Below are 11,726 nucleotides of genomic sequence, written 5' to 3'. Positions count from 1 at the left end.
GGGCGCGGGCGGGGCGGGCCCGGGGCGGCCCCGGGGGAGCCCCGGGGGTCCCGGAGCGGCTGCGGACCCCGGGAGAGCCCCGCAACCCCCCCAGAGCTCGCCCCGAGCGGCCCGGGGCGTCCCGCCCCCACCAGGCCCTGTGGCGAGGGGGGGGCGCGCACGGGCTGGGCCCCGGGGGTCTCGGCCCGGTTTTAACGGGAGAACGGCGGCGAGTGGGGCGGCGGAGGAGGGGAAGGGCCGGGCAGGGGGGATGCAGGAAGAGGCGGGTGGGTAAAGGTCGCTTGGAGCCGAGCAGCAGCAAAAGCGAAAGCGGCGCTGGGGGCGGGGAGGGCGGCTCGGGGCCTGCCCGGTGGCACCGGCGGTCACGGGGGCCGGAGCGGTGTCACCCGTGTCACACACACACACACCCCGCCGGGACTGTCCCCGCGGCCGCAGCTCCTCCCCTGCCGTGCCCTCTGACCTGCCCCGTGGCACCAGCCCGGCGGTGGCAGCGCTCCGGTGCCACCCTGTGTCACCGTGCCAGGCTGGGCTGTGACCCTGTGTCGCTGTGCCAGGCTGGGCTGTGACCTGTGCCCCCCCGGGCCGTGCTGCGGTGCCACCATGGGGCTCCTCTCCCGGAGCTGCCCCAGTACAGCTCCTTCAGGCGTCCCCCCCGCTCCCGTTCTGTCCCCTCCGTCCCTTGGGGACAGCGCCTGGTGCCACTGGCTGGGCAGGTCTGGCTCTGGCAGGTGCCAGAGGGGACAGAGCCGGCCGAGCCGGCTGGGCCAGGAGGAGGAGGGCGAGGAAGAGGAGGAGGAGGAGGAGGAGGCGCTGCCGGGAGCCTCCCGCTGCCAGAGCCACCCTGGGGATCATTAGGGGCACTAATTGTCACCTGGCACAAAGGCGTTTCCAGCTGCTGGCAGCGCTCCCACGGCGCCTTCAGGAGCTCCCCTGGCTCCAAGCAGCCTCGTGCAGCTCCCTGAGGCTGCCCTGGCCTTGCAACAGCCCTGCAACACCCCGGGGCCCCCTGGCCTTGCAACAGCCTGCAGAGCTTGCACCAGCTGGACCAGGAAAGCTCCAGCAGCTCCTGGGCTCTCGCTCGGCTCCTGGGGGAGCTTTGGGAGCTCTGGGTGGGCTGCAGATCCTTGCTGACCCCGCTTTCCCAGCTCCTGGGGGAGCTTTGGGAGCTCTGGGTGGGCTCCAGATCCTTGCTGACCCCACTTTCCCAGCTCCTGGGGGAGCTCTGGGAGCTTTGGGAGCTCTGGGTGGGCTGCAGACCCTTGCTGACCCCCTTTCCCTGCAGCTTGCAGCCCTGTGGAGCGGCCCTGGGCCCATCCCAGCCTGGCACCATGAACGTCTTCGACCGCAGCATCAACTTTGACGCCCTCTTCAAGTTCTCCCACATGTGAGTGGCACACGGGCACAGGGCAGGGGGCTCGGGGGGGGCCGTGCCAGCCCTGGCTGCCCACCTCACCGCCCCCTCCTCGCCCACAGCTCGGCCTCCACCCAGGAGCACCTGAAGAGGGTCTATGGCAGCTTTGCCATCTGCATGTTCGTGGCAGCTGCGGGCGCCTACATCAACGTGGTGACCCACCTCTTCCAGGTGAGGCAGCCTGGCAGGGCTGCAGGTGGCACCCCCAGCCCTGCAGCAGCCAGGTGAGGCCATGGCCAGCCCTCACCTGTCTCTCCCTCTCCCAGTTTGGGCTCCTGACCGGCCTGGGTGCGCTGGGGCTGATGGTGTGGCTCACGGCCACCCCTCACAGCCGTGAGACCGAGCAGAAGAGGCTGGCCATGCTGGTTGGCTTCGCCTTCCTCACGGGTAGGTGGGCACTGGGACTCCCCCCACATCCCCAGGGACCCCAGATCCTGCACAGGGGCCGGGTGAAGCCCCCCAGAGTGGCTCTGGTGACACCCAATTCTGTCCTTCCAGGCATCAATCTGGGACCCCTCCTGCAAATGTGCATCTCCATCAACCCCAGGTAGGAAACCCCCCACCACAGACCCCATCCCCCAGCTCCAGCTGCCACACAGATCCTGTTCCCCCCCAGAATGACCCCCAGCTGCCCCCAAAACCCTCTGACCCCCTTCTCTTCACCCCCAGCATCATCCCCACTGCCTTCCTGGGCACTGCCACCATCTTTGCCTGCTTCTCCCTGAGCGCCCTGTACGCCCGGCGCCGCAGCTACCTGTACCTAGGAGGTGAGAGGGGCTCTGGGGGGGCTCGGGGGGGCTGGGGTCCCCCTGTTTGGGTGGGGGGCTCTCCCCAGGCCTGACCCTGCCTCCCTCACCCTGCAGGTTTCCTGCTGTCCGGCCTCACCCTGCTGCTTCTCTCCGCTCTGATTAACGCCTTTGTGAGATCCACCTGGCTCTTCACGGTGAGTCTGCCTGCTGAGGACGGACAGACAGACAGGTGACGCCAGCAGGGAGGGGACCGTCCCCAGCTGATGCCTCTGTGCCCCCACAGGCCAACCTGTACGTGGCTCTGATGATCATGTGTGGCTTCGTGCTCTTCGACACGCAGCTCATCATCGAGAAGGCGGAGAGCGGGGACAAGGATTACATCTGGTGGGTGCTGGGGACACGGGGGGTGACACAGGGGGACCCCCACTGAGCATCCAGCCATCCCTCCCTCCCTCTCTTTCCCAGGCACTGCGTGGATCTCTTCCTGGACTTTGTTAACATCTTCCGGGAGCTCCTGATGATCCTGGGCATGTCCGAGGTGGGTGAGGGGCCCTGGGCAGGGCAGGGGGACAGAGGGACAGAGCCCGTGGTGACCGTGGCCACTCTCCTCTTGCAGAACAAGAAGAAGGAGAAGAAGTGAAGCGGCTCTGGGCCGAGGCGGAGCCACCCCTGTGTCCCCATGTCCCCTCCTGTCCCTCTCTGTCATTAAAGGGGCTGCGCTTTGCTGCCGAGGAAGCAGCCAGAAGCTTTCGCACCTCGTGGGTTTATCTCTTGTTCAGCTTTTTTTTTTTTTTTTGATTAAAAACCAGCCGATTTGTGGATCCTGCTGGAGTTTGGCTCCCCTTGGTTTTCCCCAAGAGTGGTCACCCATGTGTCCTCTTTCCTGGGAGGTTTGTCCCCAGCCCCACCCGGGGTGTCACCCTTCCCCGGGAGGCCGTGAGGCCCCAAAACCAGCCCTCGGGGGGGGTTGTTGGTGGGACCCCCCCCTCAGCCAAACTCATCGGTGGAGCCTCCCCTTCAGCACCAGTGCCAAGAAACGAACGTGTGCTGGGAGGGGGCCGTGGGGACGTGGCATTCCCAGCGCTCCCAGTCCCGCCGTCTCCGCTCTTTGTACACCGGGATGATTCAATAAATCGCTCAGACTCCAAACTCTTGTCCCCCTCTTTCCATCCCCCCGTCTCCGTCCGTCCATCTGACCCCCCCAACCATCCTCACATCCCAGGGCACGGCGACACAAGGGCTGCACCACCACGTGTATAAATAACCCAGGCTGGAGGGGCGGCTTTATTGAGTTAAAAACCCATCGGCGGGGGCTGTACAGGGCCGTAGCACCATCGGAGAGAGCCGGGAGAGGGAGCGACAGACAGCGGACACTCCCAGCCCGGGCAGCACCCTCAGAGCAGGAGCGGGGAGCAGCGGGGACGGGGTGGAAGACGCGGCAGCGGGGCCGGGGCGGCTCAGCCCTGGCTGCCGCAGGAGGAGAGGCTGTCGTACAGCGAATCGCTGAGGGACTCGGAGTGTTCCAGCCCCGCGGGGCCGTGCCCCCCGTCCCGGGAGCGTGCCTCCGTGCTGCCCTCGTCCCCCACGTCTGAAGCGCTGGGGGTCCGGCTGCTGCTAGTGCTCAGGGCGGGGGGCAGCGGCGGGGGAGCCTCCGGGGATGCCCCCCGGTGCCCCGCCGGGCTGCACACGGGGGCCTGGGGAGGGACAGAATGGGCAGGGGCACGGCCACATCCATCACTGCCCCGTGGTCGGGAGCGTCTGTGCCCCCCCAAGGTCACTAAATCCCCTCCACACCGCGGGGCACATGTGGGAAATGATCACAGAATTCCGGGGAGTGTTCCCCCCACATCCTCTCCCCGAGGCTTCATCCCCACAGCATGGGCAGGAAGGTCTGGGGTCCCTCTCGCAGGGTTTTGGGGTCTTGCTCCAGAGTTTCAGTGTCCTTACTCTGGAGTTTTGGGGACCCCACCCCAAGGTTTTGGGGTACTCCAGGATTTCGGGGGTCCCATAAGCTGCCCTTACCTGCACAGGCCGATGCAGCCCCTCCAGCCCCCCGGGAGGGCACACGAAGGGATCAGCAGCACCGCAGGCTTTGGCGTTGGGGAAGGTCCAGTTCTTGCTCTGCTGGACACGCCGCGGCTTCCTGGCGTCATCCCCGGTGTCTGCGGGAACAACGGGGGCAGCGCTGACCGGCAGGACCCCCCACACCCCCATCTCCCACCGAGAGCCCCCGCTGCACCCTCTCGAGGATCGGGGGGACACCCGGCTCGGGGGGGGACACCCACCTTGGGGTGCGGCGCGGTGCCCGTGCGAGCTGGGGGGGGCCGGGAGGCGGCAGCCCGGAGCGCCCCGGTGTTTGCCCGGTACCAGCAGCTCCTCGGCGCTGGGCACCTCCCGCTCCAGCGTGCGGGCCTTGCGGGGCACTTTGGTGACAGCGGCCGGCACGGCCCCGGGCAGCGGCTCGGGGCGGCCCCGCGGTTTGGGGGTGCTCTTGGCGGGGACCCCCCCGTAGTCGGGGGGCGGGAAGGTCCCGATCCCGCTGTCCAGAGTCCGCGTCAGGGACCCGCAGGCTGCGGCAGAAGGGGAGGGGGTCAGTGCCGGGAACCCACCCCGGTGCCCCCTCTCCGCCCTGAGCTCCCCATCGCCCCCTCACCGGCGAAATGCTGCCCGGTCCCCGACTCGGAGAGGCTCTCGTCGGACGGCAGCTCGTCCCGGAGCCCCACGTCGGGCACCTGCGGGGGTGCAGAGGCTGAGCGGCTGCGGGGTGCCCCCGGAGCGGGGGCCCGCGCGGTCCCCACCTTGTCCGAGGGCTCCCGCACGTGTCCCACGATGCCGTTGCGGGGCGGGCGGCAGAGCCGCGCTTCTTTGGCGTCGGGGGGGACCCTCCGGAGCTCACAGAGCTCCCGCTTGTGCTCCAGGCGGGTCTCGTACGGGACGTCCTTCCCGTCCACCCTGCGGGGAGGCAGCGATCAGGGGGACACCCCCATCACCCCCACCCCGAGGGCACCCAGCAGGGAGCTCACCTGTCCAGCAGCTGCTGCATGAAGGTCTCGGCCGTCACCTCCTGGTACATGACAGGGAGGGGGCCGGGGCCTCGCGGGGGTCCGCGGGGACGCCCCTTCTCCAGCGCCAGCCCCTGCAGGAACGCGTGCTCCTCCCGCAGCGCCTTCCGCAGATCCTCCGCCTTCTCCATCAGCTTCGAGATGTTGAGACTCTCGGCTTCCAGCTTGCGGGCGGCCAGCTTGACCTCTCGGCGAAGGGGCGCGGGGGTCCCGGCCCACTCCCGGCCTCGCCCTCCGTCTCCTCGCCGGCTCAGCGCGGGCAGTTTGCTGCGCCGCAGCCCGAACCAGCTCGCCAGCCCGGCTGCCTTGCCCTTGGCCTCGGCGCCCGGTGCCCGCTCCTGCCCCTGCAGCCGCAGCACGTTCTCCTCGATGCCCTTCATCACCTTCTCCTCGATGGCCGAGTGCCCCGCGGCGCTGGGCGCCGGCCCCGTGGGCTCTGCGGGGTCCGCGGGGGTCTTGTGGGGACCCCCGCCCGCCTTGGCGCCCGCGGGCTCCTCGCCCCGCGGTGCCCCGGCTTTGGCCGCCTTGGTGGGCAGCTTGGTGGGGCTGCCGTGGGGGCTGCGGGAGGTTTTGGCAGGGGGCGGGGGGGGGGTCCGGGAGGGGGTCCGGCCGGTGCCGGGGCGACCCTTGCCCCCCGCCTTGCCGGGGTCGCCCATGGAGCCGGAGGAGTAGCAGCGGGCCAGGGGCTCGGCGCCGTGCGCGGGCTCGGGGTGCTTCAGGCTGCCCCCCAAACCCCCCCGGGGTGGGGGGCGCAGCTCGGCGCCATGGCCCCGCTCGGGCCGCCCCGGGCCGGGCGGCTCGCGGCCCTCAGCGCCCCGCAGCTTGCCCAGGGCTGCCAGGCGCTCCTTGAAGGGCAGGTAGCCCGGCTCGGGGGGCTTCTTGCCCGGGCGGCGGCAGGGGGCCGAGCCCCCCGTGCCTCGGCGAGAGCTGGGAGGGGAAGCGGCCGCCCGCTCGCCGCCGGCCGCGGGTCCCGGGGGCACAGGGGGCGGCTCGGCCGCCTCGAAGGTGCGGGGGAAGGCGGGGGGCTCGGTGGAACCGGGCTCCGCAGCAGCGTCGGGGGACGGGCGGCGGCTGAGCACCGGGGAGGCCTCGGGGTGGGCGCCGCGACAGGGGATCTTGGAGGGGTGGGCGAGCTGGGGGCTGAGGCGCAGCCCCCCGGGGGGGGCCGGCAGTTTGAGCACCTTGCTGGGGGAGGGCAGCGGGTTGGGGACGCCGCCAGGTGAGAGCGGGGTGAAGCCCCCCTCGGGGCTCTCCTCGCCCGGGGTGTAGAGTCCCAGGAAAGCGGGGTGCTCCCCGCGCCGCTGCCGGGGGGGTCCCCCGGGGGCTTCCCCATTGCGGCGGCAGCAGCCCCCCCCCTCACCTCGCAGCAGCCGCTCGGCCAAGGCGCTGAGCAGAGCCCCCCGAGGCGGCCCCGCTTCCTCGGGAGAGGAGCAGGGGCTGCCCTCGGTGCCCCGCCAGCCCCCTGCAGCCCCCGGGCCCCGCAGAGGGCAGGGGGGCCAGGCCAGGGCCGCGCAGGGCTCGGGGGAGCCGGGGGAGGCCGGGGCGGGCCCCAGCAGCGGGTCTGTCTCCTCCAGCTTGCGCAGCACCTCCAGGATTTGGGCTTTCTTTTTGAAGAAGGGGGACAGGGCATCCAGGGGCGGGGCACCGGGGCTGAGGCCAGGGCTGCCCGATGGCACTGGTGGCAGCACCTGTGGGGAGTGGGCACTGTCACCCTGTGAGCACCTGGCACTGAGCCCCAACTGGTACCAGAGGGGACACTCTGGAATCACTCTGGAGACACAGGAGGCTTTGGGACGGGGACATAATGGGGACAGGGACATCTGGGGCAATGGGTTTTGGAGCCAGACATGACAGATGGAGGGGCTTGGGGAGGTGGACACCATGGACCTGCAGAGGTGACACCACAGGGACCACAGAGACTCTGCTGAAAGTGCCATAGGCACTTGGAGGGGACACCACAGATCCAGGGAGGGGGGACAGGACAGGACACCGTGGGAAGCCACGTGTCACAGGCCTGGTGACACCACACACAGGAAAAAGACAGTGGGGAAGGGGGTGACACTGCCCAGAGAGGGGGACACTGGGACAGGAAGGGAACGCTGGTACCCACCTCGGGCAGGGACAGACAGAGGCCAGGGAGCAGCGAGGGGGGCTCCTGCTCAGCAGAGCCTGGCTGGGGGGTCACCGGGACATCCGGGGGCACCGGCACCGGGTGCAGCGGCAGCTGCAGAAGAGAGAGAAACGGGGTTAAGCTTTGGGAGGGCTCTGCCCCATGCCCACCCCCCAGCCCCGACGCAGCCCCAGGCACACCTGGGGGAGGGACCCAGTGGAGAGCTGCAGCTTCTGCTGGAACAGGTCGCTCAGCACCTGGTTCTGCCGCTCCAGCTCGAAGACACGTTTCTTCAGCTTGATGCACTCCTCACGCAGGTCCTGGCAGGGGTGTGGGGGGTCAGCCAGGACCCCTGGAGTCCTCCCAGCCCCCTGACACCCTCCTGACACCCACCTTCTGGTTGAGCAGTGCCTGCACCACGTGGTTGGCAACCTGGGGAGGAGAGGGGAGGTCTGGGTGGGCACAGGGCACACGGAGCCTCCTGCCCCAGCACACAGGTGGGCACACGTGCCCTGTGTGTGTGTGGGTTCTCTCCAGTACCTCGTCCAGGCAGCGCTCGTACGTCTCCCTCTGGTTCTCATTGGCCTGGGCCAGGGCTGAGTTCTCTGCCTAGAACAGAGCAAGGACAGCTCAGGGGACAGCTCAGGGGACATCCCCGTGGCACCAAGCACCTCTGTCTCCTGGTGCCACACGCAGCAGGACGGGGCTGCACGAGGGGCACAAAAAACTGGGAAGTGCAACCCGTCACCACGGCTCCGTGGCCACGGCTGGCCCTTGGCACTGCCTGCACGGTGGCCACGGCCACAGCTTCAGTGGCCACAGCTGCCCAGCGGTGCCACATCCTGTGGTGCCAGCCCTGCATACCTCCAGCTCCCGCAGGCGCTGCAGCAGCTCATGGCTGGTGCCCGTGTCCCCCAGCGCCGCCGGGCTCCCGGCTCCCGGCGCCTCGGCCACGCTCTCCGACATCGCTGCTGCGGGGGACACGCGTCACCGCGGGCTCCCGGCTGGCCCCTGGCCGGTGGCAGCCGGCCTGAGGCACCCCCGGGCCCGCCACAGCCCGGCCCTCTCTTACCTGGCGGGGGATGTCCCCAGCCCCGAAGCGGTGCGGTGTCACCTGCCAGGGAGAGCTGGGCTGAGGAGGGGATGGAGCCCCCAGGGCCGAGTCCTGACCCCTCCGCAGGGACCCCTCCTGCTGCCCCCCTCCCTCCCGGTGCTTCAGGGGGAGCTGATCGGCCCCGGGATGCACAGCGGGACCGGGACTGGCACCGGGACCAGCCCGGGGCACCGGGATGTGCGGCACCACTGGCACCGGGACCGCTGTGCCGGTGTGCCCCAAGGACCGGGACCGCCACAGGGTCACGAGGATGTGCAGCACCACCGGGACCGGAACCGGCACAAGCCCCGGGGCGCCGCGATGTGCAGCACCTCCGGGCTACCGGAACACGCAGCACCCCCGGGGCTGACCCCGGCCCCGGGGCACCGGGATGCGCAGCCCCGGTGCACAGGACCCCCGGCGTTCACACGGGCCTCCCCCCAGCGCCGCACACCCCCCGCTCCACCCCGGGCTTCCCCCGCCGCCGGTGCCGCCGCGTCCCGGCGCTGAGCCCCGGTCCCGGTCCGTACTCACGCCCGGGGCTCCCGGTGGCGCCGCCGGTGGCGGCTCAGAGCGGCCCTGGGGCCGGTCCCGGCGACGGCGGCGTTTCCATCCCGGCCCGGCCCGGCCGCGCTATTGTTGGGAGGCGGCGGCGGCGGCTCCGCCTTCCCGCCGCGGCCGGGGAGGAGCCGGGATGGAGCCGCCGCCTCCCCGGTGCCGCCAGCCCCGGGGAACCGGAGCTGAGGCCGCCGGGAGCGGCGGCACCGGCGCACCGGGAATCATCCCGGGAGGGGGAAGCACCGGGAACCCCCCCGCGGCACCGGGCACCGCCGGAGGGACGGGGCAGAGCACGGGGGGATCCCCACCGGGCATCCCGCACCCTCCGGGGGGACTGCCTGGAGCCCCGGGACCCCTCGGGGAGCCCCCGGGGCTGCAGGCGCGGAGCCGAGCCGGGACCCCCGGCCGTGGCCTGCGCCCCCCGCCCCTCGAGGGTGAGGTTCGGGGTTCTGGGGTTCACACGGGGCCGCGCGTCCCCGGTTCACCCGGAGCCCACGGAACCGCGGCGGGGAGCGGGGGGCTCGGCAGGAGGGGACAGGAGGAAGGTTTGGGGGTGATGCGGGGGACAGGAAAAGGGTCTGGGGGTGATGGAGGGACAAGGGGAAGGTCTGGGGGGCACGGGCAGACCTCGCACGTGCTGTCCCCGTCCCCCGCAGCCCGTGGGGCGAACCCCCGCGGGTCCCTGCGGTCCCCGTTGTCGCCGAGGTGCCCCCTCGCCTGCCCCCCTCGCAGGAAGCGGCCCCGGGGCCGGCGGCTCCGGCTGCGTCACGGGGGGAAGTGAGGCCGTGTCTGGAGGGGAAGAGCAGCCCGCGGCCCCCCCAAGCCCCCGGCGGGGACAGCCGGGGGGGCCCCGACAGATGGACAGCGCCGCCGTCCCCTCCCCCAGCGTGGGGCCCCGCGAGGGTCCCTGTGGGGAGGGGGACACGGCGTGGGGACACGGCCAGGGCCGCCCAGAGCCCCGTGTCCCCTCCCCGGTACCCCCCGGTCACTCTGTCCCCGCTGGCCTGGGCGCTGTGGGGACACGGCCTGGGGACACGGCACGTGCCCAAAGCGCAGCCCAGGACGTGCCAGCGTGGCTGTGACGGGCTGGCCCCAGCCTGTGCCACACCAGGGTCCCCATGCCGAGCCCAGGGACATGGGGTGACAGCCCCGAGTGTCCCCAACCCCGCTGGAGCTGTTCTGGGGACAACCAGGACACACTGGGGACAACCCAGGGACAGGGGGTGACAGCCCCGAGTGTCCCCAACCCTGCTGAGCTGCTCTGGGGGCAGCCAGGACACACTGGGGACAGACCAGGACACATGGGGTGACAGCCCCGAGTGTCCCCAATCCCGCTGGAGCTGTTCTGGGGACAGCCCAGGGACAGGGGGTGACAGCCCCGAGTGTCCCCAACCCTGCTGAGCTGCTCTGGGGGCAGCCAGGACACACTGGGGACAGCCCAGGGACAGGGGGTGACAGCCCCAAGTGTCCCCAACCCCACTGGAGCTGTTCTGGGGGCAGCCAGGACACATGGCGTGACAGCCCTGAGTGTCCCCAGCCCCGCTGGAACTGTTCTGGGGGCAGCCAGGATGCACCAGGGACAGCAAGGACACCCTGGGGACAGCCGGGATGCACAAGTGGGATGTGCTAGAGAAATGGCCTCGGGGTGCGGGGACACATCGAGGACAGCTGGGACTGGCCAGGGACATGCAGGGACAGCCAGGGATGCGGTGGGGACACTGGGGACAGTCAGGATGTGGTGGGGACAAGAGACACACACAGGGGACAGCTGGGGTGTACTGGGGACACTGGGGACAGGCGGGTGGGATGAAAGACAGTGAGGGACACCCCAGGGACAGCCGGGGTGCAATAGGGACACTGAGGACACCCCAGGGACATTCAGGATGCTCTGGGGAGACCCCAGGGACAGTCAGGTTGCACTGGGGACACTGAGGACACCGCAGAGATAGTTGGGGTGCAATGGGGACATTGGGGACACTGCAGGGACACTCAGGATGCCCTGAGGACACTGAGGACACTGCAGGGACACTCAGGATGCACTGGGGACACTGAGGACCCCCCAGGGATAGTTGGGGTGCAGTGGGGACACTGGGGACACCCCAGGGACAGTCAGCTTGCACTGGGGACACCGAGGACACCGCAGGGACACTCAGGATGCTCTGGGGACACTGAGGACCCCCCAGGGATAGTTGGGGTACAATGGGGACATTGGGGACACCCCGGGGACAGTCAGGATTCACTGGTGGCCCTGGGGACAGCCGGAATGCTCTGGGGACACCCCAGGGACAGCCGGGGTGCAATGGGGACATTAGGGATACCCCAGGGACAGTCAGGATGCCCTGGGGACACCGAGGACACCTCAGGGACAGTCAGGATGCACTGGGGACACTGGGGACACTGCAGGGACAGCCGGGGTTCAATGGGGACACTGGGGACACCGCAGGGACAGTCAGGATGCTCTGGGGACACTGGGGACACCCCAGGGACAGTCCGGGTGCAGTGGGGACACTGAGGACACCCCGGGGACAGTCAGGATTCACTGGTGGCCCTGGGGACAGCCGGAATGCTCTGGGGACACCCCAGGGACAACCAGGACGCAGCGGGGACACCTCAGAGACAGGCGGGATGCTCTGGGGACAGCGGGGACACCCCAGCACCGGGGACAGCCGAGGACACAGGGCGGATGCACCGGGGACATGCGGAACACCACGGACCGGGCCACCCCCGCCGCTCCCCCGGGCTC

At 70.4% G+C, this 11,726-nt stretch overlaps 2 protein-coding genes across 8 annotated transcripts in view; one reads left to right on the top strand and one right to left on the bottom strand.

The window, feature by feature from the left end:
• The window catches only part of TMBIM6 (transmembrane BAX inhibitor motif containing 6), a 3,477-nt gene extending 168 nt beyond the window's left edge, over positions 1-3,309 (top strand). Inside the window, exons 2-10 of one of the 2 annotated variants that reach the window (XM_039703277.1) lie at positions 1,283-1,384; positions 1,474-1,582; positions 1,678-1,798; positions 1,910-1,958; positions 2,081-2,178; positions 2,275-2,354; positions 2,444-2,544; positions 2,626-2,698; positions 2,777-3,309. In XM_039703277.1, coding sequence (XP_039559211.1) covers positions 1,329-1,384; positions 1,474-1,582; positions 1,678-1,798; positions 1,910-1,958; positions 2,081-2,178; positions 2,275-2,354; positions 2,444-2,544; positions 2,626-2,698; positions 2,777-2,800 — 711 coding nt within the window. In that variant the 5' untranslated portion in view covers positions 1,283-1,328 and the 3' untranslated portion in view covers positions 2,801-3,309. Of the gene's footprint in view, positions 1-1,282; positions 1,385-1,473; positions 1,583-1,677; positions 1,799-1,909; positions 1,959-2,080; positions 2,179-2,274; positions 2,355-2,443; positions 2,545-2,625 lie in introns of both variants that reach the window. The other variant, XM_039703279.1, reaches the window with a different exon arrangement.
• A 121-nt stretch (positions 3,310-3,430) lies between these two features.
• NCKAP5L (NCK associated protein 5 like) lies at positions 3,431-10,137 on the bottom strand. 6 transcript variants are annotated; one of them, XM_039703240.1, is made up of 13 exons: positions 9,611-10,137; positions 8,405-8,446; positions 8,197-8,303; positions 7,873-7,941; positions 7,726-7,764; positions 7,533-7,652; positions 7,333-7,446; positions 5,184-6,910; positions 4,959-5,112; positions 4,814-4,892; positions 4,446-4,730; positions 4,183-4,322; positions 3,431-3,854 (listed from the first exon to the last, which is right to left on the bottom strand). In XM_039703240.1, the coding sequence occupies exons 3-13, from the start codon at positions 8,296-8,298 to the stop codon at positions 3,618-3,620; spliced, it is 3,066 nt and encodes a 1,021-aa protein (XP_039559174.1). In that variant the 5' UTR covers positions 8,299-8,303; positions 8,405-8,446; positions 9,611-10,137; the 3' UTR covers positions 3,431-3,617. The 6 variants fall into 6 exon arrangements, with proteins under 6 accessions (XP_039559174.1, XP_039559177.1, XP_039559172.1 ...); XM_039703243.1 differs by having other exon boundaries at positions 8,197-8,300; XM_039703238.1 differs by lacking the exon at positions 9,611-10,137 and adding an exon at positions 8,956-9,539.
• Between the last annotated feature and the right edge of the window lie 1,589 nt (positions 10,138-11,726).

Source organism: Passer montanus, unplaced genomic scaffold (assembly GCF_014805655.1).
Source record: "Passer montanus isolate IOZ18808 unplaced genomic scaffold, ASM1480565v1 scaffold161, whole genome shotgun sequence".
Classification (NCBI taxonomy): Eukaryota; Metazoa; Chordata; class Aves; order Passeriformes; family Passeridae; genus Passer; species Passer montanus.
This window is presented reverse-complemented; position numbering and strand designations above follow the sequence as displayed.

Excerpts from the sequence above, each read along its gene's own strand:
- NCKAP5L (XM_039703240.1), bottom strand. The coding sequence starts at position 8,298 with ATGTCGGAGAGCGTGGCCGAGGCGCCGGGAGCCGGGAGCCCGGCGGCG. Across the intron at positions 6,911-7,332 it reads TCTGTCTGTCCCTGCCCGAG|GTGCTGCCACCAGTGCCATC; the intron begins GTGGGTACCAGC and ends CACTCCCCACAG. Across the intron at positions 4,731-4,813 it reads GACCGGGCAGCATTTCGCCG|CCTGCGGGTCCCTGACGCGG; the intron begins GTGAGGGGGCGA and ends CTTCTGCCGCAG.